General features: G+C 40.0%; 1 protein-coding gene across 2 annotated transcripts in view; it reads right to left on the bottom strand.

Moving 5' to 3' along the window:
• The window catches only part of dip2ba (disco-interacting protein 2 homolog Ba), a 51091-nt gene that overhangs the window by 9469 nt on the left and 15475 nt on the right, over positions 1 to 26147 (bottom strand). The window contains exons 2-25 of one of the 2 annotated variants that reach the window (XM_028045148.1): positions 14713 to 14784; positions 12198 to 12353; positions 11959 to 12084; positions 10257 to 10505; positions 10034 to 10162; positions 9689 to 9700; positions 9235 to 9354; positions 8748 to 8945; positions 8354 to 8445; positions 8166 to 8276; positions 7920 to 8043; positions 7683 to 7792; positions 7276 to 7378; positions 7116 to 7180; positions 6935 to 7028; positions 6508 to 6627; positions 6286 to 6400; positions 5894 to 6033; positions 5647 to 5783; positions 5188 to 5268; positions 4492 to 4619; positions 4201 to 4315; positions 3366 to 3567; positions 2995 to 3107 (exon numbers count right to left, since the gene is read on the bottom strand). In XM_028045148.1, coding sequence (XP_027900949.1) covers positions 2995 to 3107; positions 3366 to 3567; positions 4201 to 4315; positions 4492 to 4619; positions 5188 to 5268; positions 5647 to 5783; positions 5894 to 6033; positions 6286 to 6400; positions 6508 to 6627; positions 6935 to 7028; positions 7116 to 7180; positions 7276 to 7378; positions 7683 to 7792; positions 7920 to 8043; positions 8166 to 8276; positions 8354 to 8445; positions 8748 to 8945; positions 9235 to 9354; positions 9689 to 9700; positions 10034 to 10162; positions 10257 to 10505; positions 11959 to 12084; positions 12198 to 12353; positions 14713 to 14784 — 2912 coding nt within the window. The remainder of the gene's footprint in view (positions 1 to 2994; positions 3108 to 3365; positions 3568 to 4200; positions 4316 to 4491; positions 4620 to 5187; positions 5269 to 5646; positions 5784 to 5893; positions 6034 to 6285; positions 6401 to 6507; positions 6628 to 6934; positions 7029 to 7115; positions 7181 to 7275; positions 7379 to 7682; positions 7793 to 7919; positions 8044 to 8165; positions 8277 to 8353; positions 8446 to 8747; positions 8946 to 9234; positions 9355 to 9688; positions 9701 to 10033; positions 10163 to 10256; positions 10506 to 11958; positions 12085 to 12197; positions 12354 to 14712; positions 14785 to 26147) is intronic. The other variant, XM_028045236.1, reaches the window with a different exon arrangement.

The raw sequence follows: 26147 nt of genomic DNA, 5'->3' as shown, positions 1-26147 counted from the left end.
TACCAAACAGAGAGAGGTGCAATTTTTAATAAGCAGGTCAAGCCTTGTAATTAATTACTTATACTAGTATTGTGTGTAGTTTATTTTGGATTAGATTCAAGTCAGAAAAGGAAAAGAAAATTTAAATCTTTGTCTGTTCTTATTTGCAAACTAACTCAAGTTCAGGCAGACTGGAGAAAGAGCAATAATGTTTTAAATATCTCCACATACTTTCATTTGTGCTTACATCCCTGGGATTGGGACATCCTGACAAGAATTTCTAACCTCTTATACAGTCGAAGGGCTTTTGCTGCTGCAGAGACACTTCCCAAACTTGCTGGGCACTTGAGACCTGGAATTTGACAGCCTTACTCTGATGGGTCTTCTCCCAGCATTGGCCTGCATATGGCTCCCTTCATGATGCTGTTTAATCAACAAACCTCTGAGGTCTTTAGAACAGCTGGACTTCCACCAGCGCTGCAGAATATTAGAAAAACTAAGGTATTTGATCTGTGAGAATGCTCTTGAGTGTTCCTAAATGCTGTGATGACGATGCGATTTCACAAACCAATATCTAATGAAAAGTAACATGATCTTTTCTTGGAGTTTCACCGCAAGCATAGACCTTAATAATGAGTAGTCTATCCAGATGTAATGAAAAAAATTATTATTTCTATTTCAGCATTTAGTGAAAATATTGCATCTGAATGCACATGGTGCTTTAACACTGACAAAACTTGGTTGCAGTTGAACAATCTAGGTTGACTTCACCAGAAGATCCTAATGCCTTCTTCAAATGTTTTCTGCTGCACTCAACAAGCATTGTCATATGACGTCCTTAGAGCCCAATTATAGTAACACTGAACATTTATAACAACCAAAATTGTTCTGTAAAATAGCAACTGAAGGCAATAAGTTACACTAAGTTTCAGTTAAGTGTAGTCGCATAAATGGGGTTAAATACAACTTAAAATTCAGATTGTATTTTACAAAAATGTTGAAAACTATGCCTTATATTCCTTCCACTTCAGAATCCTGCTCTATATTATCCTTGTTGCATTAAGTCCCAGTGAAATACACTTAATATGTTTTAAAATGCAAGGAGAATGGGTGTAAAATGTACCCCTTCAGACAGCGAACATGAAAAATAGCCTCTGCTGGTTTCATGTTACTGATAAAAAGGAACAACAAATGTAACAAAGACATCCTGTTCTGCTGCTGACCTCCCATATCACAGGAATACCTAAAGCATTACTTTAGCAAGCGAAGGGTCACACCGGAAAGAGGGGGATAAAAAAAAAATGTGACTGCCTTAAAGTAAAATTTCTAAAATAAAACAGCCTACAATTGACAATTCTCTCAATATTTTGTTACACAGTTATCTTCATTTCAAAACATCCGCCAAAAAAATAATCACAGAAGGCAAGAACATCAATCCAACAATTCCCTTACAGACAAAGACAGGAGTACGTAAGGCCACACATAAAACAAATACAAAAACTAAAACAGCGAGTTCTCCGGACACACAAACACCAAGCAGAGTTACTGCGTCGTTAGTCGGCCCCGTCCTCGGGAGACCAGCACACCAGTCAGACAACATGTCGTGCTCGGAATCAACATGCAGGCTGCAGCTCTGACCACTCAAAGCCATGCTGCATGTGGGAGCATCACACTGATGACAGGAAGCAGAGGCACACACCGATTCGCTCCCAAACATGGAGGTCACGTTTGAAACAAAAAGCGGTCCTCGCTGAGCACAGACTGGCAATAATCATTTGATTCAAGTTTCTTCTGTTACTGAACCCTGATCGATTTCAAACTCCACTTTGGATATTTGTCTATATGATGAAGTAAATGATGAACCCTGTTGGACGAGGAGTCAGCCAGGACAGTTAGCTTGGTTTGTGTGAAGTTGTAGCTGGACGGGGGGGATTAGGGTTATTACAGCTGCAGAAGCACAGGAAACTGACAGAAGCAGCATAAGCAGAGGCGGGCAGGGGGGCCAGACTAGAGCCTTACCATCATGATGGGCCACATACAGAGCTGTAGCCCAGCAAAACAACAGCACAGGTTGAGGATAAGACATCAGCATCCAATTTCCAAGACACATACTTTGATAATAAGTTCAGAGCATTTCAAACGTGTGCATCAGTTTCATTTCAACACATTTGGATACCAGTTTCTTTTGCTGTTTCATTCAAAAATGGATCAATTTCAGTGAAGCTATATCACTTCGTTATAAACTGCAAGACCCCTTAGAGAGGAATGACTACAGCAATACTTTTTGATCATAGGATAATATAGAACATCAACTTCATGAGAAGGACATAAGACTATATCAATATTTTAAATAAAACTCAAGTTAAAAACCTATTGGAAACACCAAGATGAGTCATTGGATGCATGTCAATGTCATTAACACACAGCATGTGTCGCACTGAGAAAGAACACTGGATCTCAGCTATGAAGTTGTTGGTTTTTGTTCACAAACAGCAAATGCATAAAAAGAGAACAATGTCAGAAATGATCAGATCTGTGCATTCTTAGATATCCATCATAGGACACTTGCATATTTTGCCAGAATCTATATACATACGCATTATCTTTTACAAATAAAGTAAAGGCAATACATATCTCCTCAAGTTTAATCAGTCTAAAAACGTCACTAATTTTGAATCATTGATCAACGAGCTAAAATTCAGATTTCATAAAATCTGTGAAATATCCCTTTATTCTGGAGTGAAAGCTATAAAACAGATATTGTAGCTGAAAAAGGTGCTGAAAGTAAATTTAACCGATCATAAATTGTGTTTAAAGAAAGGGTAAGCAGTAGACAATAGTTTAGTTAATCTCTGACCAAGTATTTTACATTCTGAACTTCTGAACTAAAGTCACGCTGCAACTGGGAAAGACATTTTGTGGCAGTTTAATATCGCAAGATCTTCTGCCACAAAGTCGTCCTACACTCCTGTTTAACATTGTGTTGAATAGTGATATAAGTCTGTGAAGTGTTACCTTTCGAATGAGGTCCTGATCCTCCACCACACCCAGCTCTCTGCCCATGGCCTGAGCGATTCGCTTCCCTGCCACCAGGTTCCCAACAAGCATAGAAGCCGGACCAACATCCACTGAGGAGACCAGAAACGAGAGTGAAAACTAAAATGAGCACAAATAAAAGGTCACGCTGCTGTATTATACACAAAACAGGTCCCTAGCACAAATTTGGGCTCAAATCCCCACCAAAGTAACTACCTCCCTTTATTCAAAAAATACATAACAGAACTGAATCAAAATGGCTGAAATGGATCAGAACTGAACATGCTAATATCATTCTCTATTAGCTACAGTTCCATACAGATTACATGCTGTAATAGATGAAGGCTCACCTGGCTGTTTCTGACGAGGCTTGGGCATGTTTGTTACACACGTATGCGGACACATGAGGATGTTGCAGGGATGCAGGTTACCGTCCAGGAAACTCTGCTTGGTTTCACAGATGTGGATTCCTCCTAGCGGGGTTTTTGGGAGGGTGTTGGCTTGCACAAGTGCGAGGCAGTAAAGGCCAACCTGATGGATGCCGTCGATGGCCTTGAGGATGCAAAATTAACATATTTAATGTAGTAATTCCTTTAGAAGGGTATAAAAATAAAATAAAATACACACACACATATTACATATGTGTGTGTGTGTGTGTATAATCGATTACCATGTCAATAACTAGTGTGCAAAAATTATGAATGGCGTTAGGTTTCAGGAGAACATTAAGCTAATCAATGCTTTTTTTACACGATAAACTTGAAGTGAGCACAGCTCTTCATAGTGTAGTTTAAGAGATGTAAGAGTGTTGAAACATTTTCCTTCAAAGGTGAGACTGTGGTGACTGCGGTTTCTGTTAGACCGTGCATGCATGTGCCTTCTCAGTATCAGTTCAAATACTTCCCTCTGCAGGAGGCCATTATGAATATGTGCATGCTCCTCCCCCTCTCATTAAACTTAATATAAACTGAAGGTTCAAGCTACAACCATCAAAACATAAATTTAGTCAAAGCAAGTCTGCTACTGTGTCTGCTGTCAGCAGACCAGCTGTGAGTTTGCAGGTGCAGCACAGACAAGCAGAGGATTGGACCTGTTCATTAAACATTTCTCTCTCATCTGTAGTTCCCATAGAGGATGAACTTAAACTGGAAATGCTCAGTGTTTTAGATAGATGTACAAAATTACCTGCAGTACTCGACTCATCCACTGGAAGCTGTCTTCCTCACTGGCGTCAGGTCTCTGCTCTGCCACAATCACTATCCTCTCATCATAAAACACTGTCACTGAGAACACAGCAATCCTGAGTGGATGACACCAAAGCATACCTTTAGCCATCACTTGCTGACATTAAAACAGCCTGGTAACAATTAAAAGCATCATTTGCAAGATCGACGTATTCTTTTGAGAGGACTGCACAGGAAGACACGAACAGCGACTGTCCTCCCTGGGTTTCATACAGCAGTAGCAGAGTCGTACCTCCCCCTGTAAACTGTTTTGACAGGCTCCACTGCCAGGGCGGTGGCCACCAGGTCGTCAGCATTGTGGCGTCGCCCGCTCACCATCAGCAGTCCCTCAATCTTCCCCACGACAAACACAAGACTCCCCTGAGGAGCAAAGAGAAGAAAATACACAGTTTTAACCAGGACCTCATTCCTCCCAATATGGAGGTGTAAAAATCATCTTAATGAGTGAGAAGGTGTGAAACTAAATCCAATTACTTCCCAAAAACACAGATTAACACTTGGACCTAGTGTGATAAAATAGGGAATAGCAGTACTATTTTATGTATAATGGGAATGAATGTAACAACAAATTGTCTTATCTGACCATATTTGCCATAACTTTCTTTGAAAACAGTAGATAATATAATTTCTCTGTAGTAACAATGATATAAATGAGACTTTTAGAACAAGGTCAATTGTAAACACACTTCACTTCAAATGATATTATGTTATTTACATGCCGCCTTTTCAGCAGATCCCCATCAACTTTTGCTAATCAACTTCATATCCTCATCAAGCCTAGAGCAATATCAAGTTTCTTTTAAAAGTGAATGGAGGAGGTGGGGATCTTTAGCTTTTATTGGTGTATCTCTCGCTGCAATTAAAAATCCTTTTTTACTTTGAGGCGTTTAGCTTTTTTTTCTCCAACAGAGAAACTCCTGTTCCTTACCGGTCCCACAAATCCCAGTAAACCGGTCCGAGCGAAGGGGATTTCTCCTATGGGCGCTCCAGCCTGGTTGACAGGGATAACCTGAAGAGAAAACGCCAGAAAGACTCTAGAGTTAACATTTGAGTACAGTAAAAGTAATAAAATAACTATTAAAAAAATACAGAAAATACTTGTAGAAAGCTTCTTCTTAATATCATATATTAGTCTAATAAATTCATGATGTCTGTGACTCTTTTAAATGGATGATTTTAGCAAGACAATATTTGCAATCCTACTTTTTTTTTATTGAATGTCACAACATATTAGTTTAGCATTGATCACAGCCTCATTTTATGATAGACATCCAGCTGTGATCTGCTCTTTGATAAGAAAACTGAAGACTGACATGCTGGATGTTTTAGAATAAAATACAGAGGCAACAAGTTTATAAGCAGAAATAAATATTGAACTCTGAAAGACCTCGAATGTGTTCTTGGTGACACCAGGAAGGCCGTAGTACATCGTTCCTCCAGCCCGAGAGTTGATCACTATCTCTCCAATCTCATCCGTCTTGCACAGCTGCGGCGGCCCGTCTGGCTTCACTATGCACATCAGGGCTGGAACAGACAACATGGTGCCAATGTTGGGATTAAATATGTTTAGAATCTACATGTGCGAGAAAGAAAACGGTTAAAATGCCAAGTAAAATCCAGCTGCAGAGACTCACCTCCGGGCATAATGTGGCCGACGTCTTGCACAGTCAGAGCAGAGTTCTTGTCCTCCGTGTTGACCCTGATGACGCCGTGGCTCAGCCCACCCATGGACAGGATGGCCCTGGCTGGGAGAGGAGCTCCACGGGCGCCAGGTCTACAGCGAAGACAGGAATAAAAAATGATGCATAGAACATATACTCGAAATGTTTCACTGGATGTTTTCTCTAAAATTAACCTAAGATTAATCTCAGATGATCTGAAAACTGAGCAAGACTATTTTCAAATGTATTTTTGAAGTAACTTCATTCACGCAGTGATCATAATAGTTATTCATCTAGCAACTTTTGAAGAATAATTGTATCTTTTTAGGGCTGTCAGATGAGATTCAGCTTGTTGATGTTCATACCTGCGTATGGCCACAGTCAGAGCCTCGGGGGAGGTGGCACATGGACAGATAACTTCCGGCCTCAGACCATGAGACTGGAACACATTTAGGAAGGCATCGCACGATGAGACGGACCCTGACAGTGAACAATGGAGGACAACATCAACAAAACATCACCTGAAACGACCACGTTGCTGATTTTTAATTGCTACAAAGGGACTGCACTCAGGGGAAGTCACTCACATGGATTTGCCCCATCAGCCACTATTAGCATTCGTATTGAAGACAGGTTGATGTCCTTCTGATCCTTGTGGGCCATCATGGCCCAGTGAAGGTCCCTGCACTTCACCAAGGCAACGCGTGCTACAAGATGAAGACAGAAGAAGTAAAAATAATAAATCTGTGAACACTTAGGCAATATTTGTCATGTTTTTCTTAAGGTTTTCTTGGCTCTAATTGCCTTTATTTGACAATGAGTGGACAGGAAAATAGGTTATGAGGGAGTGGAAAGACATTCTGCAAAGGTCAACAGGTCGCTTTACCCCTGCGCTACCGCCACACTCAGTATTTGTCAATTTTGAAATTATTACATCCAAATCGCTTAAAAACTACAAAACTGAACAAACATGAAAGCCGACACTGAAAGTATGAACTAATTAACAGTCTGAACCTTTGTGGATGTGCACTCTCTGCACCCAGGACATGGGACAGGCTTTCATGACGGCATACGGCACAGTGATGGTGTGAATTCTGTTCATAACACTCTGCAAGATGAAACAAATGCACACCGTCAATTTTTATTATTTGTCTGACTGTGAAGGTGAAAAACATCCCAGATATGCCAGCCTCACCGTTAGGACGCCGTGCCACAGGCCCATGTCCTTCTTGCAGTCCAACACGTTGACCAGCGTCTCCCCTGTTGGAAACATCATATATTAGCTTCAGAATTTGATGGTGATACAAATAAAATAAAGCAGGAGAGAGTGAAGTTTCATATCTTGCAGTTTTAACCTTCACAGTAGTTACAGGCCTGAGTCAGGGCTTGACAGTGTGTCAGCATGGCGATCTTGGAAACGGCAACTCCCATCACCGTTCCCTCCTTACTCGCTTTATACTGTTACAGAAGGAAACGGGTGAACAAATATCAGTCTGATGTACTAAGCAAGTGGAGAGGCACCAGTTACCCGCAACCTCTAAGTGATCCTCTTAATTAAGCAGAAATACACATGTAAATATATTTAAGCCATTCTAAGTGCAACCAAAAGATGGCAATTACGATGACTTTCATTTACTTTCTCAGAATGTTTTTTACAGCTATAGAAAATGGGAAAAATTTTAGAAACTTAATTTTAGAATAATTTATCTCACTGCAATTAGTCAAAAATGTGTATAAATGCGTTTTCCTGCTCTTAGATCACCTCTATGTAGGCTGTGTCAGTGTTGGCGGTGGGAATGTGAGGCTGCCAGTCTTTGGATGGTTTGGTCAGGTACTTTGTGTCGGTGACAACCCATTTCATTCTCGGCCATCCTGGAAAAACATCCCAAAAGACGAGCATCAGAAAACAAAACACTTGCTGATAGAAAGAACAATGGAAGTGTGTACTGTTGAAGTCTTAATCGGACAATATCGTCTTTCAAATTTTGAGCTTGCTGACCTTTGAACTGGACGATCTCCCCATTCTGGGTCTTGGGAAGCCCTTTGAGGCACACCTCACTGGTCAGCGCCAAACTCACACCACAGCTGCCCAACAGGAAGCCAATCTGCTGGCTGCCTGCATCCTACACAGGGAATGAAAAAAAACATTTTCAAACACACATACTGCTAAACTGAGGGACTCAAACATCTAAAATAACTACGGCTCTTGAGGGTAGTTTATTTAAGAATCTGTATGAATATTTACCTGACGCGACAGCGGCACCTCAATGGGGACAGGAATGACCTCAGCTAACAGGCAGCCATAGAAAGCCACCCAGAACATTCCAGGGTCACTGTTTGGATACACCAACGCCACCTGGGAGCCAGAAAAATTTAAAATTTTCATGCTCCTTTTAGACTTCCTTATAGTCCACGAGTCTGATAATGTCTTACCCGATCACCAGTTTGTAGGACGGGCTCAGTCTTTGTCCCCAGTTTGTTCAGCAGAGTATAAGCCAGCTTTAAACTGCGACTCCATAGTTTACCTGAGGGAAAATGCCGTTTTATTATTGGAGAAAGTTAAAAAGGCGCCATAGCTGCACACCGCATGAACTGCATTGTAGGTGCACAAGTTTTTACACTCCTTCAAATATTTTTTTTTTTACTATTGTGTTAAGGTAAATCAACAAACAATCAATTTATATACAAGTAATAAATATCAAATTTAGATAAAGTTGACAAAAAAAGCATGACAATTTTTAAATTCAACAATTTAAAAATTGTTAAATTTTTCTGGAGCAAAAATTTAACAAATAATTAATTTAAAGTTTCTATCATCAACACTCACCATATGTGAGTGTATAGAGGGGTTTGCCGGTGATGTCCAGGGCAGTGAGGGCAGGGCTCTTAGCCTGCGTGGCCCCCCATCGGGCCAAGGCGGCCTGTAGGGCAGGAGGCCAGTTGCTGACCACTCCAAGAGGCTCTCCCTTCACTGGGACGATTTGACGCCCCTCAGGCTTAGGGGTGTTGGGATCTGGCCGTGGAACTGGACACGAAAAAGGGGAAAATAATAAGAAAACGATTATTAAAATGTTTGGTTTTTAAGAAGATCAGAAAAAAAAGGTGGATATGTACCAATTACCAGCTAAAGACGTGTTTATTAGCTCAGCATGAACATTCACCGTGTTCATGCTTGACTTAAAAATTAAGGCAAGAACTAACCAAACAACCTACAATAATTCAGAATAGATCAACACCTCCAACAAATTGTACACTTTTGTAAAACCAACTTTGACAATCCAAGCAATGTTCCTCTGTTCCCTGACTGGACTCACCTTCTACAATTTCCTCTGAGTCGTCAAGGAAGTATTCGCTGAGCGGGGGCCGCTTGGGCCGTTTAAGAGTGTTCAACAGCTGCTGGATCTTGGTGGACACCCGGCTGCTGACCGGCACGCCTGGACAAATACCAAGAATCAGTCAAGAACCCAGGCAAACAGCCGGGATGGAAACAAGCATGCAGTTCTGCCCCAACACGCATATCTACTTTATCGCTCACACAGGCAGAACGCTACAATCTAGCACAGTCAGCGTCAGAATCAGCAGCAAGAAGGATTCAAAAGGGAAGAAGGAGACATAAAGATTGGACGATTTTTTAGGAGAAATCAAATACAGGAAGTTCTCTATTTCTAAACCTAAGACACCAGACAAACATGGAAAAAGATGCTGGAAAGCAAGCTGATTGGGGCCTCGTCAGCATACCTCCCCTTCCCCGGGTTTGTTGTATATTACCTTTTCTTTTTCCTTTTTTTAAATCAAAGGCAAGACAGGGACAGGATTAATGGACCCAAAAGAAAGAACACAAAACATCTGTCATTAGCACCATTCACCACACTGTGAAATCATTTTGCCTCTGAGTTTAGATCATTTTTTTACATTCATTTAGCACCACTTTGTCAAAGTAATATAGGAAGAAATCACTCCTCTTTTACAATTACAACATGTTAATAGCAAATCCCACAAATTAAGGGAAGAACCAGACGACAGTAAACCCAGGTTCCAGATTTGGAACCTGGGTTTACTGTACAAATGTCCCTTGACGGACATTTGTACAGATCCTGGCACGTGTGAGTGTACCGTCAGCTGTATCCAGCATGCTGGAGCGGCTCTGACCGCGGCTCATGCCCCTGACGGCCGGAGGAAGGTCCACTCTGGATCCTCTCTCCTGTGGAGTGGAGGAGGTCACGTCTGGGGGGACGCTGTTTTCTATCGGTGGAGATCACGGAAAGCATCACTGACGAAACCTAATCAAACGATTTTTAACCATGAAATCTTCGCCGTCTCCGCTACTAAGGTGTACCTATGCGCGTGTGGGCCAGGACATCAGCCAGCACTGAGGCTCCGGGCTGAAGCTGGGGCTGAGGCTGGGGCTGGGGCTGAGTCTTGGGCTCTCCATGGGAGAGGGTGGAGGAAGCAGATGAGGAAGTGGAAGAACTTTGGACGGAGCGGTTGATCCAGTAATCGGGGCTCTGGAGGGTCTGGGCGAGCACGGCGCTGAGAGCCGCCTTTCTGCGCAGCGAGCCTTCATCCTCTGATGCAGAGGATGTATCTGAGAACAAGAAAAACCAAATAAAAAAAGAGTGCAGTCTTTTATTTTTAGTTTTTCTATATTTACAAAAATATTCACATCCCTTGACTCTGGATGGTTGTTTTTGACTTTTTTTTTCCCACAAAAAATCTGCATTGTTTGTATTTGTGTTCAGCTTGCTCAAGTAAATCCTCTGCAGAATCACCATTTCACTTGCAAGTCTTACATCTCTACCAGATTTGTGCATCTAGAGATGGAAACCTCTGTCCGTTCTTCTTTGCAAGATGGCTCAAACTTAGTCAGACTGGATCGATCAAATTTATTTTTAAGCCTTGCCGCAGGAGCTTAACTGGATTAACACCTGGGCTGGCCGCACCTTCCTAACTCATGAATATGCTTGGATCTGAACTACTCCATTGTAGTTCTGAATGTTTAAGTTTGTCCTGAACCCCAGTCACTAGTCTTGTGCGTACCCCAACAGGTTTTCTTACAGCGCCATTTCTTATTTGGCTCCATCCATTTCTTCCAACTTCCAGCAGGAATGGTGTTTTCACTGTGATGTGTTGTTTTTCCGCTACATATGCCATTTTGCATGTAGACCAAAAAATTTGAATTAGTTTCATGTGACCAGAGCAAGCCATTGCATGCGATTTCTGCATCTTCAGCAAGGCTCTAGTAAAACTGAAACTAGGATTTCCTATTTCAACAGTGGCTTCCTTCTGTTCACTCTTTCACACAGGATAGGTATAAAAATGTTAAAGGACCAGGAATTAGGGTGAGGCAATTGGTCAAATGTATCTGGCATTTTTGACTGCTGTTTAAGTGATTTTTTCTTCTTAGTTTTAACTATAAATCATGTTAACTTCTTATGAATTAAAATAAAATAAAGTTATTATAACAGCTCTTTCAAGCAACTACAATCAGCTTCCATACTGTGCTAGGACAGTTATCCGAAGATAATTTTATGCTAAGTTTTAAAGTGGAAAATGTCTTTTGTACTTTTCCTCCATGTAAGTGGATCATCTTCTCCATCTATAATCTCCTTGCTGATGCAACAGTCCATTTCTGCATTTGCTCACTCGTCCATGCAACTCATTGGAGACTGAATTTGTTGCCCAACGAATAAGGCTCCTTTCTTGGTGCTTATGGAGTCTCACCTACGCTCATTCACCTAAACACACACTGCTGAAGCTGTAGGACCAGCGCTTCTCCAATAATCCATCATTTCAGTGTGAATCTTACTTTAGAATAAGTTGAGCTGGGCCGTTCATGAGTTCCCTAAAAGTAGTAGCATCCTGTGGGTTACCACATTCGTCTGGTCAGTAATCCCAAATACCTGACTTTGTGTTCTTTTTAGCTACTCGTACTTACATTTTTGTTTACCTGTGGTCTAACTGGCTAATCAGCCAACGTATTTTTAAGCTGCTACAACCAAACAAAGAATTGTGTGTTTATGTGGGGTATTTAATCTTACCTGGAGGTGTGCAGTTATCTATGGGAGACTGGACGAAGTATGAGCGTCTCTTGGTCGGCATGGGCAGTGCCATCTTCTCCTCTCTGTGTTTAGCCAGAGCTGCCTGCACAGCTTCTGTGTGGATGTCTAAACAAAAAGAATACACAGAGCGAGACATTAAGACAAAATGGTGTATTAACGGCCTCACTTATGGTTGACGGTGTTTTGCAGAGTTTGTGAGGCAACAGTGAGCTTTGCACCTGATCTGTAGCGCTCATCTCTGGCCCCTCCACTGCGATGTGCACGATGGTGTCTAGAGGCTGAGGAGGTGGAGGGGCCCGGGGCCTCAGGACTTGGGCTGGGGTTGGCACTGTGGCTTGGGGAAGGCTGGACATCTGGCAGAGAAAGTTCCGCTTCTAGAAAACAGAGGTAAGTAAGGACATATGAGAGAGTGAAGGGCAGCAGTGAAAATATATATATAAAAAGCTCAATTTCATTGTCAAATAGTTTCAAATGTAGATGTTGATTTATTTTTCTTTATAGCTTTATTCTTGTGAATTATGGACATAAATAATTATTTTAAAAAATAAAATAAAATAAAAGTTGAGTCAAATGACTTGAGACAGATCATCATGACCCCTGATTAAACCAAAACAACCCTAAATGACTTTTGGCTAATAATAGATTATATTTATCAGAGTCAAATATTTCCTTCCCCAAACATATGAGCAGGTTACAGAAAAGTACAACAAATATGTTTAAGTCAAATATAGGCTTTTTTTTGTTAGTACAACTTCGGACTTCTGGTGGTTTTTGAAGATACTTTTATTTAAATAAAAGGCCTAAATAAACTCTCAATAAAATCTCAATGGCAAAGTTAAACATTTATATCAAAGAAACCTGATTATAGATTTGTTTGATAAAAGTTAAAAGTATCTTCAATATAACAGTTTTCAGCATGTGACTTGTATGCCTTTTTGAATTATAATTTATTTGTATTTAGATTATTTCATGTATTTTATTAGAAATTAATTGAAATAATGTATTTTTATTTGTTTAAATGTGTTTTATTATCTTTATTTATGTATGGTCATTTTTTATCAGTATTAGAAAATTATAAATTTAACACTTAATTTTAGACCTAGTATTGAACAACTGGGTATACTGAAGACTTAAATTACATTTAAGAATTTAAATATAAAATATTTTCTTGCTCCAGACCTTTCAGAAGCCCTAAAATTGAACATTTAAGAACTGAAAAAGCCATGTGAAAAAGAAAAGAAAAAAAAACAACTAAATATGCAAAAGTACAAAAAGGCAAATGAGTGAAGTGAACCTTGCTGAACACAGACAGGATGCACACCCACTTTGCATAATACCATGGCAACGTGTAGGCAACAATAACAGTTTCCATTGGTGATCGTTAGCAATGCAGTTTATACTTAAACGGAGTAGATCCAGTATAGACTGTATAGTTTGAGAATAAAATAATTCTTGAGAGACAGCTTGAGCAAAACAAAGTTCATTCTCAGGCAAACAAGGCTTTCTATTATTTGCACTGACAAACTCGTACTGTAAACCCATACAACAGAAAGCAATGGTCACTTTAAGAAATATGCTTCAAGTACTAGAGCGCTCAAATTTAGATTCATATAGGTCTACTCATTGCCTTTGGGCACGAATATTCAGCAAGAATGAGGTGGCAGCACAAGCTAAATGAGGCCAAGGATGAACTAAAAAGAAAAGCGAGTTCAGTGTTTCTCTTTAAACATGACATAGCTTACAATGAAGCATCAAATAAGGACATTTTTTCCATGCTGCTGCTAATGTGGTGCAATTCTTCCTGAGGAAATGACACCCTTTTGAGCAGCAGCTAATAAAAGACATTTAGCAGATCGGATTTTGTATCAGCAAGTCTCATTGTAGCGTGAGGAAATTATGATCCAAAAACAACTTGAGATAAGTGGTTGAAATGTTGCAAACCATCAACAATGGCAGCATGATTAGGACGGGGGTCTGTGACACATATCACAGATATATCATGGCCTCCACAGCGGCTTTTAATAACCGGCATAGAAATGAGCAATGTTTTAAAACATAAATGCTAGCTTTTCCATGTGTTATCATGTGACATCTGCAAACAATTTCCACATCTGAATGAAATTAATAGTACAGAAAAGCAAAACAATGCCACCAGGAAGCAAACTATGAGATTTTTTTCCTTTATGTGGTATGTTTCTTTGTTGAAATGTTTTTATTTTTTTACCACAACTATAAAATAAATCTATGTGCTCATAAAAACTTAATAAACTTGTTTTGCTTTGAGTCCCTCAAGAAACTTAATTTAGTAGAAACAAAGACAAAAAGAAATGCTTATTTGGCTGTAGGGCTTCCTGCCCTTCTGAGCCTCCCTAATGTTCATATTAAAAATGCAGCTTCACTTTTGAACGCTAGGGGGCCACAGAAACCCAGAAATTCCTTTGGACTAAAAGAGATAGCATTTAAAACACACAAGAAAGATTATTTTTATAAATCAACTCAACATGAAAAAAATAAAGGTCGCTTTACGTAAACATATGTCACGTTTTAAGTAAACTACCATAACATTTTAATCTTTCAATTTGGGGAAATGGGTACTTGATGAGCTCACTTTGATGTAGTAGCATCAAGTTTTTGACTCAAAAATAGCAAAGAGGTCATAACAAGACTTTGGAGGAAGGACATCTCAGATCTAACATGAGGAATCGCATAGAAAGAATGAAGAACCGGTCTTACTTGGCAGCAGAGGGATGTAGGAGGCCAGCAACTTGGCTCTTTTCTTTTCATAGCCCTTCTGTGTGATGTCACCTAGGAGAGAGGACAGCAACATCACACCGTCATGTTAGTCATAATTACCACGCAAACACCAGCCAACTGCGCACACAGGCCTGATACATACACACACAGGGATTTTACTTTAGCTAACACATTTAAGCAGCTGAGTCATTTTATTAATCCTCTTTGAAGCAAATCTTCTGAACTCCACATGTTGCCAGCTAAGTCTAATTACAGCCACACAAAGAGATAACGCCATTGTGAGGCTCTCTATTAGCCGCTATGAACAAACATGATTAGAAAATGATCAGCTCCTCTAGGCAATGAAACCCAAACGTGATTCCAGAAGGTAGACGAGAACCATGACAGACCTGGGAGACTTGGAGAAAACGGAGCAAAACCTAAATATTGAGAAAGTGACATTGGCCCAGAACGAGAAATGACAAAATCTGATCTTAACCAATAATCCAAGACCTACCTGGTTATGTTTATAACAACACCCTTCTTTACCAAGACTCAAAGTCAGCTGTTTTCAGCTCTTAGAGATGCAAGAAAATACTTCGAAATGTTGGCTGGTAAACTTAGACTTTCAGTTGGAGAGACGGCAAGACTCAAAGTACAGCAAAATTATGCTGTTTTCCATTTAAACTATCCAGCTAACGTGGTCGGAGAAGTTGGGAATACAATGGTGATACCTTTTACCTTTTACCTTGCAATACCTTGCATCTGACTCAAACCTGGGTGTGAAGGATCACAGAAAAAAAATCCGGCACCCCAGATGATTGGGAAACAAATTTTGTAGTGATATCAATAATATCGCCATCAGATCTTAAATGGTCATTTATTTGTTGGCAGCCTTTTGGAAACCTCAAGAGGTAAAGAAAGAGTCTGCATTCTCGAGTCTTTAAACAGAAATAGGTTTTAAACTGATGTTCAGTAACACTAATCATGCTAATCGCTAATATAAGACAACGTATTTAGTTGAATGGAAAACATAAAAACAATGACATCATACAAGGTAGTTAACTAATTAGGAACAATATGCAAAGCTACCACCGAGTCATGCTAAAGATGACCTAAAATGACAACTCTAACCAGTTTGTCTTAATATACGGCAGCAACTGGTTTCTCTCACACACACAACATGGCTTTGCTCCTAATATAAATAGTTAAAAATTGAAACAAGAGACCCCAAGTTTTATAATGCCATTCCTCTATGTGAATCTTTCTTTGGATATCGTCCGAAATTTCTCGATTGTGCATCTCCGCCACAAAATTAGAGCATGTGAGGGAGTATCACAAACCGATTTGGTTATTTATCTTTTCTTCTCCCCTCCCTCATTCGGCCTTGGACTGAGAAAGATTCCCACAGCTGACTCAATCTGGTAGACAGCAACAGAAGCATGACAGAGTCCACCGCTCTGGTACCCCAAAACACACAGCTTGCTTGTGTAGCAAACATGCAGGCAAACACGCCCTGCCCAGTTAACCAACACAAACCACTTTAGGACTGACAAAAAATGCCAATCCTCCAATCCCTTTACTGCTGTTCTCCTTTTGTCTTTAACTATACAAGGTGTCCTAATCCTCTGACACCTACTCCACAATGGCTGGAGACCCTCATCCAGCCTGCTGAGAGGGGAAAGAGTTTTCTCACCATTTTCCAGAACCACATATCTACCAAGTCAAAGCTAGTTTGTGTGAGAGTGGGTGATAAAAAGATGCTAAGGGCCACGGGTGGGGAAAGAAATGTAGCCTCGAGTGTTTGAAACAACAATGGAAAGAAAATAAGAGTGTAGAGTGCCAGAGTTCAGCAGACAGAATGCAGGGAGGTGGGATCTGTCAGGGCTCTGTGGAGAGTCCCACACAGTGTTTATTCCCAAAGTTTTCATGTTACTATGAACAAGAGTTCAGGATTTGTGTGGAGAAACGTCAAAATCATCAAGGGAACGCTCCTTGAGCAGAATACGTAGATTCCCAGTGTGAGGTAGGTGTGTATCTTTAGATTCTCTCTTAAAAGTTTCACAACATTGAAATCATAAGAAATAGAGGAAGAGGGAGTGACTGTTGTGGAGGGGGGGAAAAAAAGGCAGACCGTTTCAGAGAGAGGGAGTGAGCAATTCAGTGCTCGGCTCTTTGTCATTCTCTTTAAAAAAAAAGTTTAAAAAGGGAGGCCAGCATTCAGTTTGGTGTTTACCCTTGGGTGCACACACTCAGGAGGAAAACATGCCAACAACAGTGTGGGTTCCTAAAGTTTTAACCAGGATAGAGGTTGGCTGCATGTTCAAACACATTCAGAGAGCATATTGATCATAGCAGACTGGGGCATCACTGTTGTTCGAGACGAGGGCCAAACCAAGCCCAGATCTGTAGCTCAAGCGACATCATTGGGGGAGAAAAAAAAAAAGAGGGATAGATGGAAAGACAGGGGGAGGACAGTCATTAACGCTGACAGAAGAGAGTCTTTGTTGGTGGGGCACAACAACAGGCACGGATTGGCACGGCCACACTGGCTCTGCAGCTGACGGCGAGCATAAAGGAAACTGAAGGACTCTGGGCTGAAAGACTGACTGTAACAGCTGATTCCGAACAGAAGGAAAAAGCTGTGCGCGTTAAGAGTAAGAATGTGGTGTTTTGAGTGCGAGAATGAGCAAAACAGTACAGTAACTGTGCGTGTATGCAATCTGAGGTCAGGGGACAGGATATGAACATTACCCCACCCACTGAGCGCGCTGCCAAAAACCGTCTCCCTGTGCCTGTCTGGAGAACGAGGAATGTGCTGATTGGAAAAGCACCGAGCTGACGGTGACGGCCAACTGGCCAAGAGAGCCCGTTTGGTGGCCAACTAATTCCCCCAAGCTGCAGCAAAACTGTTGTGCATGACTGTGTGTATGCAGCTGGTACAGGTTAAAGGTGCAACAAACCAAAAGGAATGAATGCTGATGCAGGGCAAAAGGATGGTGGCGTACAAGCCTTTTCTGTGTCAGATGTGTGTCAGTATGTCAGCCTGACCCTGCTTAACAATTCCAGCCAAACTAGTAGTGGAGGGTCACATTTCTCAGATACACATATGTAATGACCAGATAGTTAACTGGAAATGTGTTAATAGGCTTTTCCTGGCCAACAGAGATTTCTAATTTTCCTCTTCATAAGCACTATGACATAGGGGAAATATTCTCTCAATACAGGTTAGGGTTTTTTTTATCCAGCAAAAATGAAAGAACAAAATTATTTCATGTATTAAAGCTCAAAAAAGTGAATTAAGGTATATGCTGGTTGTTGTTGCAATTAAAGACAAAAAATATGGTAGAAGTCTAGTCTAGTTTTGATGCATTTCATAAAAAGAAAACCGTTTTTTCCCGACCCGATCACAAGAATACCGCCTAAAACTGAATCCAGTGGATTGGTATGTGCATCTACCGATCTATCTACCAAACTGGCTTCAAAAATGTCTGATCAGTGCAGTGATGCTTTCTGAGCTCGTATGAGGCAGCACAGCGGTGACCTCTGGCTCCTCTTTTCAACTGCAGCTACTGACCTCTGACCTGAGGCCAGTTCAGAAAGAGGGCTGATCTGCTCACAGCTGACCATACAAGGCCACAGAGGGGAGAGATGCAGCATCGATCCCAGTTAAACCAGCAAACAAAACTAGCTAACACCATTTCAGGTTTTTTTTTTTTTTTTTCTTTTTATAAACCCAGCGATCAATGTCCATCGCTAATTTGGATCAATATTTCTGAAGACTAAATCAGCACTGAAACAGTAAAAATCTGGACTGATGTGAGATATTGATATTGCCATTATGGCCCATAACTGATAGTTACCAATATTATTTTCCTAGCCTTTCGACTCCTGACTTTGCTGCTCTGCTTTAGGTAAACACCCCACAATCCTGCACTGCTTCACTGCCGCATGCCCAAACAAATACAACATGGCCAACCCCTTCACTTCCTGTGCCAGAACACACAAACGGCAACATGATGGAAATAAACACTGGCTTTTAACAGTGACATTAACAAAGATCTGATGAGCATCTCCAGCTAAAAGTTAACAACAATATGAAGTAAGACTGTATAGTAAGGGCAAATTTACAACATAAGACAGAGTTAATAACAACAGCATAATCAGGTATGCCAAGTATGACATTTGAATATTTGCACAAAAAAAACCCACAAAATACTTTTGACTTTTGAGATATAAAAACTGTGTAAATAGCGGCAGAGATGTTAATTTATTCAGTTTGTTGGGAGCAGCGAAGGTCATAAAGTCTAACAGGTGCTGTGGGGAAAGATTTACATAAACATTCCTTTGTGCATTTAGGACATCTATTGGAGCTATACAATGTATCGGTTATTAATCATTACCTTGTTATTGCTGCACACAATATGCACATCGCAAAGAACAGCCTGAACTGCAAAAAGGGTAAGCAAGCAAATGTTTTTGGGGACAACTGCAGTATTATGGAGTGTAAAAAGTTTTAGAACTTTTTACATTTGACTTCACAAAAGGTTTGTGAAATCATGAAGAAACAATAAGTTGTTTCAACACCCAAACAACAGATGTTGGCAACTTTTCCCTAAAACCTTGGTGTTGAGATGGATTTTTTCCACAGTACCTGAATAGATCTCTTACTATCTGTGGTTTATTTTTGCCTTTAACCAATACAGACATATTTCCCTTACTTTGTGCAGCAATGTTTCATAAAAACCCCAATAAAACATGACTTTAAATTAACTTAGTGATTTTAGCACTGTATGAAACAATGAGTAACAAATCACTGCACATGCAGAACTATTTATTATCAATACATAAAATACTTTCAAAATATTTCTCAGATGGTTATCAGTAATAGTTTGCAGAAAATATTTGGTGTTTTTTCCAATCCGGTTCATAGCCAGCAGCTCCTCTAATGTGACCTAATATCCTGGGGAAAAAAGCAGACAAGAGAGTCTGGAATGGAAAGTTGACGCTCACTTTCTCCACATATACACAAATCAGATCAATGGTAGCAAAGCACATTAGAGAGCAGAAGACTGATGTGGGAGCGATACATTAGAAATCAGCTGACTAGCCCTCTAGCGCTCTCACATTCATGTGAAATGAACAAGAAGGCACTGAGTCATAGGTTTTCAACTCCTCTGTTAAGGATGTCGATACTACATGAAGTCATCTCATGTAGAATCATGGGTGTCTGTCTTTCCAACTCGAAAGTGAAGAAAAAAAAAATATCTGAAAGTTGTAAAGGGAATCTAGCACAATTTCAATAATGTGGGGTATCTGATGACAGACTGTTCTGCCTGTTATGACATATGAGAGCTGGACCGTTACAACCTGGACTTTGTTTAAAAATGCTTCCTAAAACACAAGGGTTTCCTTGAGAGAATACATTTGTTGAGTAAAAGCTTTCGCCATCCCACTAAGTGATTAATAAAATAGGACAAAATAAAAATACTTTGAAAGACAAAAAAATTCTGCTTTTTAAATGTTTACCTTTTTTTTACCCATGTAAAAATCTGAAAACTTTGGAACTTGTAAATGTATCTGTTCAATGCATCCGAGTTGGCAGGAACAATGAATTTTACTCATTTTCAGGTTTGGATTTTAATAATGCCTACTGCTGGGTGAAATACAAGAATCCGGTGGAAAATTTGTTGTTTGTTCTATATTTTGATCCACATGGGACAAAATTACAGATACAAATTTAAATAGATACATCGTTTTCAGGTAGCTCCTGTTATTCATTATTCCAGTGCCACTGACAACGAAATCAGGCCCACAGTATGATGCTGCCACCGCTATGCTTGACAGTTTGTTCAGCGTTTTTAAATTAAAACTACTCCAAACATACTTCTCTTCTTTGGGGTCAAAAACACTCAGTCTCTATTCTGACTGTAAACATATTTTTCAACACACGCTGAAAAATATATAATTATCATTTTTCAACATGCGTAAGTGGGCGTTTTCCATTGTTCGGGGGCAAAAAGCCCATTATAAATTTAAACCCATTGTTTACTTTTCATTGTAGATTTTGTATTTTCCTGGCCGTGTCATCTTATGATACTGAAGAAAAAATTTTCTTATATGTCATTTCAAAGCCTAAAAATAATAAGATTCATGCCCATGTTGTGCTGTAATTCAATTTCTGACTAGCTCTATACACTTACTGATGCTATATTAGATTATTAGGTTTTTTTTCCTACTGGAGAAGATCAAATGCGATTTGGGGATTTTTGATTACCATTAATACATGTCTATACGTTTCCCTTTATTTACATATATAAGCATTTATCCAACCGACCCAGAGCGCTGTGTAATTAAAGGCAGCAGATTAGCAAGTGACATGACTGCCACCCACAATTTCCTCTTGACTCACTGAATCAGTTCCGCTGTCTGCACGCGCACACACGCATTCATTTGACAGGTGTCTTGCACCACATAACGCTACACGAACACACACTGCAACCTTTAACAGAACCAACTGCCTGGATTATGAATGAGTAATAAACGGAGGCTCCCTTTCTTTGTGAAAAATAAGACTCGTCTTTAGATTCCATCGTCCACTATAGCGTGAGGCTTTTCTAACAAAAAACTAATATTATCCGTACATCTTACGCGACATGGATCAAAATATTAATGGAGAGATATGTTTAAGGTCCAACCGTTCAGCGCTGGACCGTTTTCAAACCCTGCAGAGCTCTGAACAGCCCGCTGCCCTCCAGCAATACCTCTGCTTCCTCAAAGGTGTTTGTATTTATGGACTGTTACACAGGAGAGACGGATGCTAAACACTAATAACACCTTCTGCCACAATATGACAAAAAGCGGAGAGATATGTGTGAAAATAAAAGAGAAACAAAACGCGCAAACAGCCACAGAATGCACATTTACATATAAATACACACATAAACACAGGGCTGAGAGAGGAGGAACTAACGTCACCCACAGGATCTTATTTATAGAGACTCTGAGCAGAAACACAGAAACAATGGACAGGCTGTGCTGAGAACATGGCTAAACAGCACTTAACAGGAAATGCAAATGACTGATTCTGACACAAAGACCATTTAATGACACCTGGTCGTTAGTTAAAGAATATGTAAGCAGCTAGAAAATATTTACAGTGATTGGTTATACATTAAAGAGCATTTTTCTTATGAGCAACAGGATCTACAACTGTGTTCATTCACATTTTTGTTGAATTATGTAACCTTGTGTTTTGGTATTATAGTTTGGATCTGGCTAAAAATATGAAAACATTTCATATCCCTGGAGCGTTTTTTGCACAAGCTACAATCATAAGCTTTAAGCAGTATTACTGGGATTTTATCCAACAGACAAACACAAAGTTGTAAATTGATAGAAGAACCAATAAATGGTTTAAATCTAATGAAATCTGAAATGTGCGGTGTGCATTGGAATTCCAACGAAACTTCTAGGAAACAATGTCGTTCACCACCTTTTGTAAAAATTCAATTAACAAGACTTTTGGGGGTATTTTATGGAGACTGACATTTTAACCAATTTCTTCTTCTAGAAAAAACTGCTTAAGCAGAGCCTTATTGGTATTTGGATCTGGACTTCAGCTGAGCCATTCCTAAAACATGAATATGCGTTTACCTCAAATGTCCCACTGCAGCTTTGGCTGTACATATTGAGTCTGCGTCCAGCTGGAAGGTGAACCTTCAACCCTTCATAAGTCTTCTCTAACCCTGCCCTACATTAACTACTGGAGGAAACACGCCCACAGCATAATGCCGCCTCCATGTTTCATGGAGTGTCAGATTGATGTGCAGAGTAAGTTCTCCTCCACACACTGCCCTTTAAATGTAGACAAAAAAAAGTTTCATTTTGATCACATCACATTTTAGCTCATCGCTTTCTTCTTTCCATTTTTCCATAAAAGCCAGGTTTATGGAGTATCAACCTGACTAAAGGTTTTCCTGTGGGCTAATTCTCTTGTGTCGTCATAACGCTGTTTGTTCTCTAACTCTCTCTAAGAAACCACTGAAGTCTTTACAGAACAGCTGGATTTAAACAGTCCAAACATTTGAACTGTTTAGACAAATGTTTGGACTGGATTTATCGATGAGTATACGAGTAACTAGGGCCACACATTTCAAATGTATTTTTCTAATATTAAAAACCAGACATCTTTTTTTGTGCACTTCATAATTATACACTAGTTTCTGCTAGTAACATAAAAATCCCAATGACCTGATACAATGTAGGGCGGGGGGTTTGAAAACGTATAAACACTTCTGCAAAGGCACAGTCAAAAGTTTATAGTTTTAAGAGTACAGGCTTTTTCTTAGTTAGACCCCAGCTTTAAAACCATCATGTTTTTCCTCAGAGGAAGGCTGAGGGGGGTGCGGTGGGTGGTGATGTCCATATCTGAACGATGATTCAAACAGTTGTTCATAGACTTCCCACCCCCATGTCCTCCGTTTCCAACTCCAAACCCCAGCCAACAATTCATCTGGGAACGGACAAGTTCATGTGGGGGTTCTCATTCAGACAGGGAGGATGAAGTAATCTCTGGACGGCTGTGGAAATCTGCAGGCCATCTGAGAACAGAACTGGGGGAGTTTCAGTTCCCCTGGCAGACTTTCCATCTGAGACTGGACTGCGTTCGACTTCGGTTGCTCCAAGGGAGGTTTCGACAGATCACTGACAAAGTTGCAGTGGCAAAAATACAGTGAAGAGCCATTAATCACAGTGATGAATGATGCAGAAAACAATAGGGATTTCTCTTTCAGTGGGTAAATAGAAAAATATATATTTCTAAAACTGCAGCATATCACAATCAAACATATTTGACAGCAGCTTGAGTTAGAACTTCTGACTGAACTAGTTTTAAAAATAGTAAAAGTTTTTTTGTTTTTTATTTTACTTTCAAGGATGTTTAACACTTGTCATTATACAATGTGTCACACAGCTCCAAATAGGTTGCAGGCAGCATGAAAGGACGTAGCATAGGGTGTGACGAGTAGCAGAACAAAACTGCTAAAGGGCTGCTAGTGGTGCAAACCAATGGTGGGAAATACACAGCATTCGACTCTAGTGACATCAAAGCCTGCGAAATGCAGAATTTCCTCAACTCTGTAAATGTTAACCACAAAAAAAAAAAAAAACATGAACAGAAACACCCACATGTACATAAACACCCTGCCTGAGGAGAGCACCTAATTGTTTTATACTGTAAAAAAAAAAATCACACTTTCCTGTACGGGACATAAACACTTGAGCTCAATTGTGTTCTGCGAAGATAGAAAAAAAAGAGATTAGATCCACTCAGAAGTATGCATAACCTTTCTGGGCAGCTGTGGCTCACTGAGACTCGACTGACAGCATCCTGAAAGCTGGTATTGGCAAAGAAATAAAATTAATGTCGTTTCAAAACTTTTACCGTATTAACTTTCTGTTGAGTGCAGACTTCCTCCATTAGATCTATTTATTACCCGCTGTTCTGACATCGGTTTGTGAGTGCAGTAAATTATAACGGCATGGGGACGCTTAAAGAACAGAAAAAAAAACAAAAGGCGGTTTCTCTCCACTAAGCTACCAATCTCAGGATCTATGTTATCTGTTTAATTTGCCCCTTAATGCTACTGTACTGCATGTATTGTTACGCTATTTTAACTCAAAAGTGGGTCGCTTTGTCTGAAAACAATAACAAACCGGTTGTTCAGCCATTAGAGCGATGACCTGTTTTATACAGATAAATTAAGCTTGTTGAAAAGCGATAAGAAGATCAAACACAATCAGACAGCTGACGTCAGCGTCGAAGTCGGCTGTGAGCAGTCGGAGGTTTTCTTCTGCCCTAAGGCACGACATGACTCCCACAGGGATTTAGCAAACACGAGTTTGTCCTTTTAGCAGACTTTCTATATCATTTCAAAGTTCTATACTTTTCCTACAATCAGATTCTCCCTGGAGGTTTTATACTATTTTTGACACAGCCACAGAGTGGGGAGACTGTGGCTGTGGGGGTAGTGTAGTCCTCTTGCAATCGGAAGGTTGTAGGTTCGATTCCAGCTGGGCAAGGCACTTAACCCCAAATTGCGTACCGATCTGCGTATTGGTGTACAAATGTGTGCGCGATTGTGAGTGTGAATGGGTGAATGTGACTCTAGTGTAAAGCGCTTTGAGTGGTCAAAATGACTGGAAAAGCGTTATATAAGTTCAGTCCATTTACCATTTACAAAATATTAGCATTAAACTACCCCAAACCAGCAACCAAACCAGACCGCTGTAGCTTCCAAAAATCGTGAAAAAATGCTTTAGTTTCTGGTATGGCCTGTCCTGTCCCGCCTCTCACCCACTGACACCAGTCCAAATTCAAATAAGTATGCCTTCTTCCCTTAAGGAATAAATCATTCACCGTCTGTGAATTTAACATTGTCTATTATTCTTGAATGATCACCCAAAAGATCAACCAAAACCAGATCCCACAGAGACACCAGTAAACAGAGAAGCAACTGTATTTTCTACTATACTTATAATATATTGAGTTTTTCACAATCACAATCGTTTCCCTGGAGAAAAAAAATCATCGTTTTTGTGAGCAACAGGGAATGTCCAGTAGCCTTGGTGCTGTGACCAACCACATGACCCAAAAATACAGTTAAGACAACGGTTTGACTCAAAAGAAGTTTGGTCTCAGAGGAATTACATTTCCGTTTCCTTTCATTTCCTCTCCTTTGCTTTGCAAATGAACCAGAACAAAAACTATTATTTACTCAATCAATACAAGGAGTTTCAAGTATTTGATGAATGAAAAATAGTGGCAAAACGTAAAGACTTCTTGTGTAGAAGATCAATAAAGATGTCAAGCTGTGCCACCAAGGTATAATACAACTATTAATGTCCAAAAAAAAAATCAATATATGCTGTCGTAATTTTATCTATTGTTTTATTTAGACACACTTGCATCCAAAGTGCTCAACAAACCAGTATTTCAGCATTGCCAAGTAACCACATAGTATTGAGTGCTGAGTGTGAATTAAGGGGCTTCAGATTTCAGCACAGCAAGTATTGAAACTAAACAGAGGTCAGAATAATGTGGCAAACATGACCCAAGGATCACCGAGCCCCATCTGTCAACTGGAACGTTACAGCGGTTTTCTGCTGATACAGACACAAACGTAGACAGCAAGTGTACATCAAACTATACATTTCTGGATTAGCTTTGACATACTATGGATAAATGATGCTCCTATATTGTGCCTAATTGCTTTTGAGTCGAAAGTAGGCACTAATGTAAAAGGAATCATGTTACCCTGGCAGCTGACTGACTAAATCAATTTAATAAGTCATAACAGGCCATGACTAGCCTATGAGAAACACTTAAGTACCGAGTCTAAAGCTGACACTGCAAACCTTAAAGCCTACATGTA

Source organism: Xiphophorus couchianus, chromosome 1 (assembly GCF_001444195.1).
Source record: "Xiphophorus couchianus chromosome 1, X_couchianus-1.0, whole genome shotgun sequence".
Lineage (NCBI taxonomy): Eukaryota > Metazoa > Chordata > Actinopteri > Cyprinodontiformes > Poeciliidae > Xiphophorus > Xiphophorus couchianus.
Note: the sequence above shows the minus strand (reverse complement) of the source record. Positions and strands in the feature narration are given on the sequence as shown.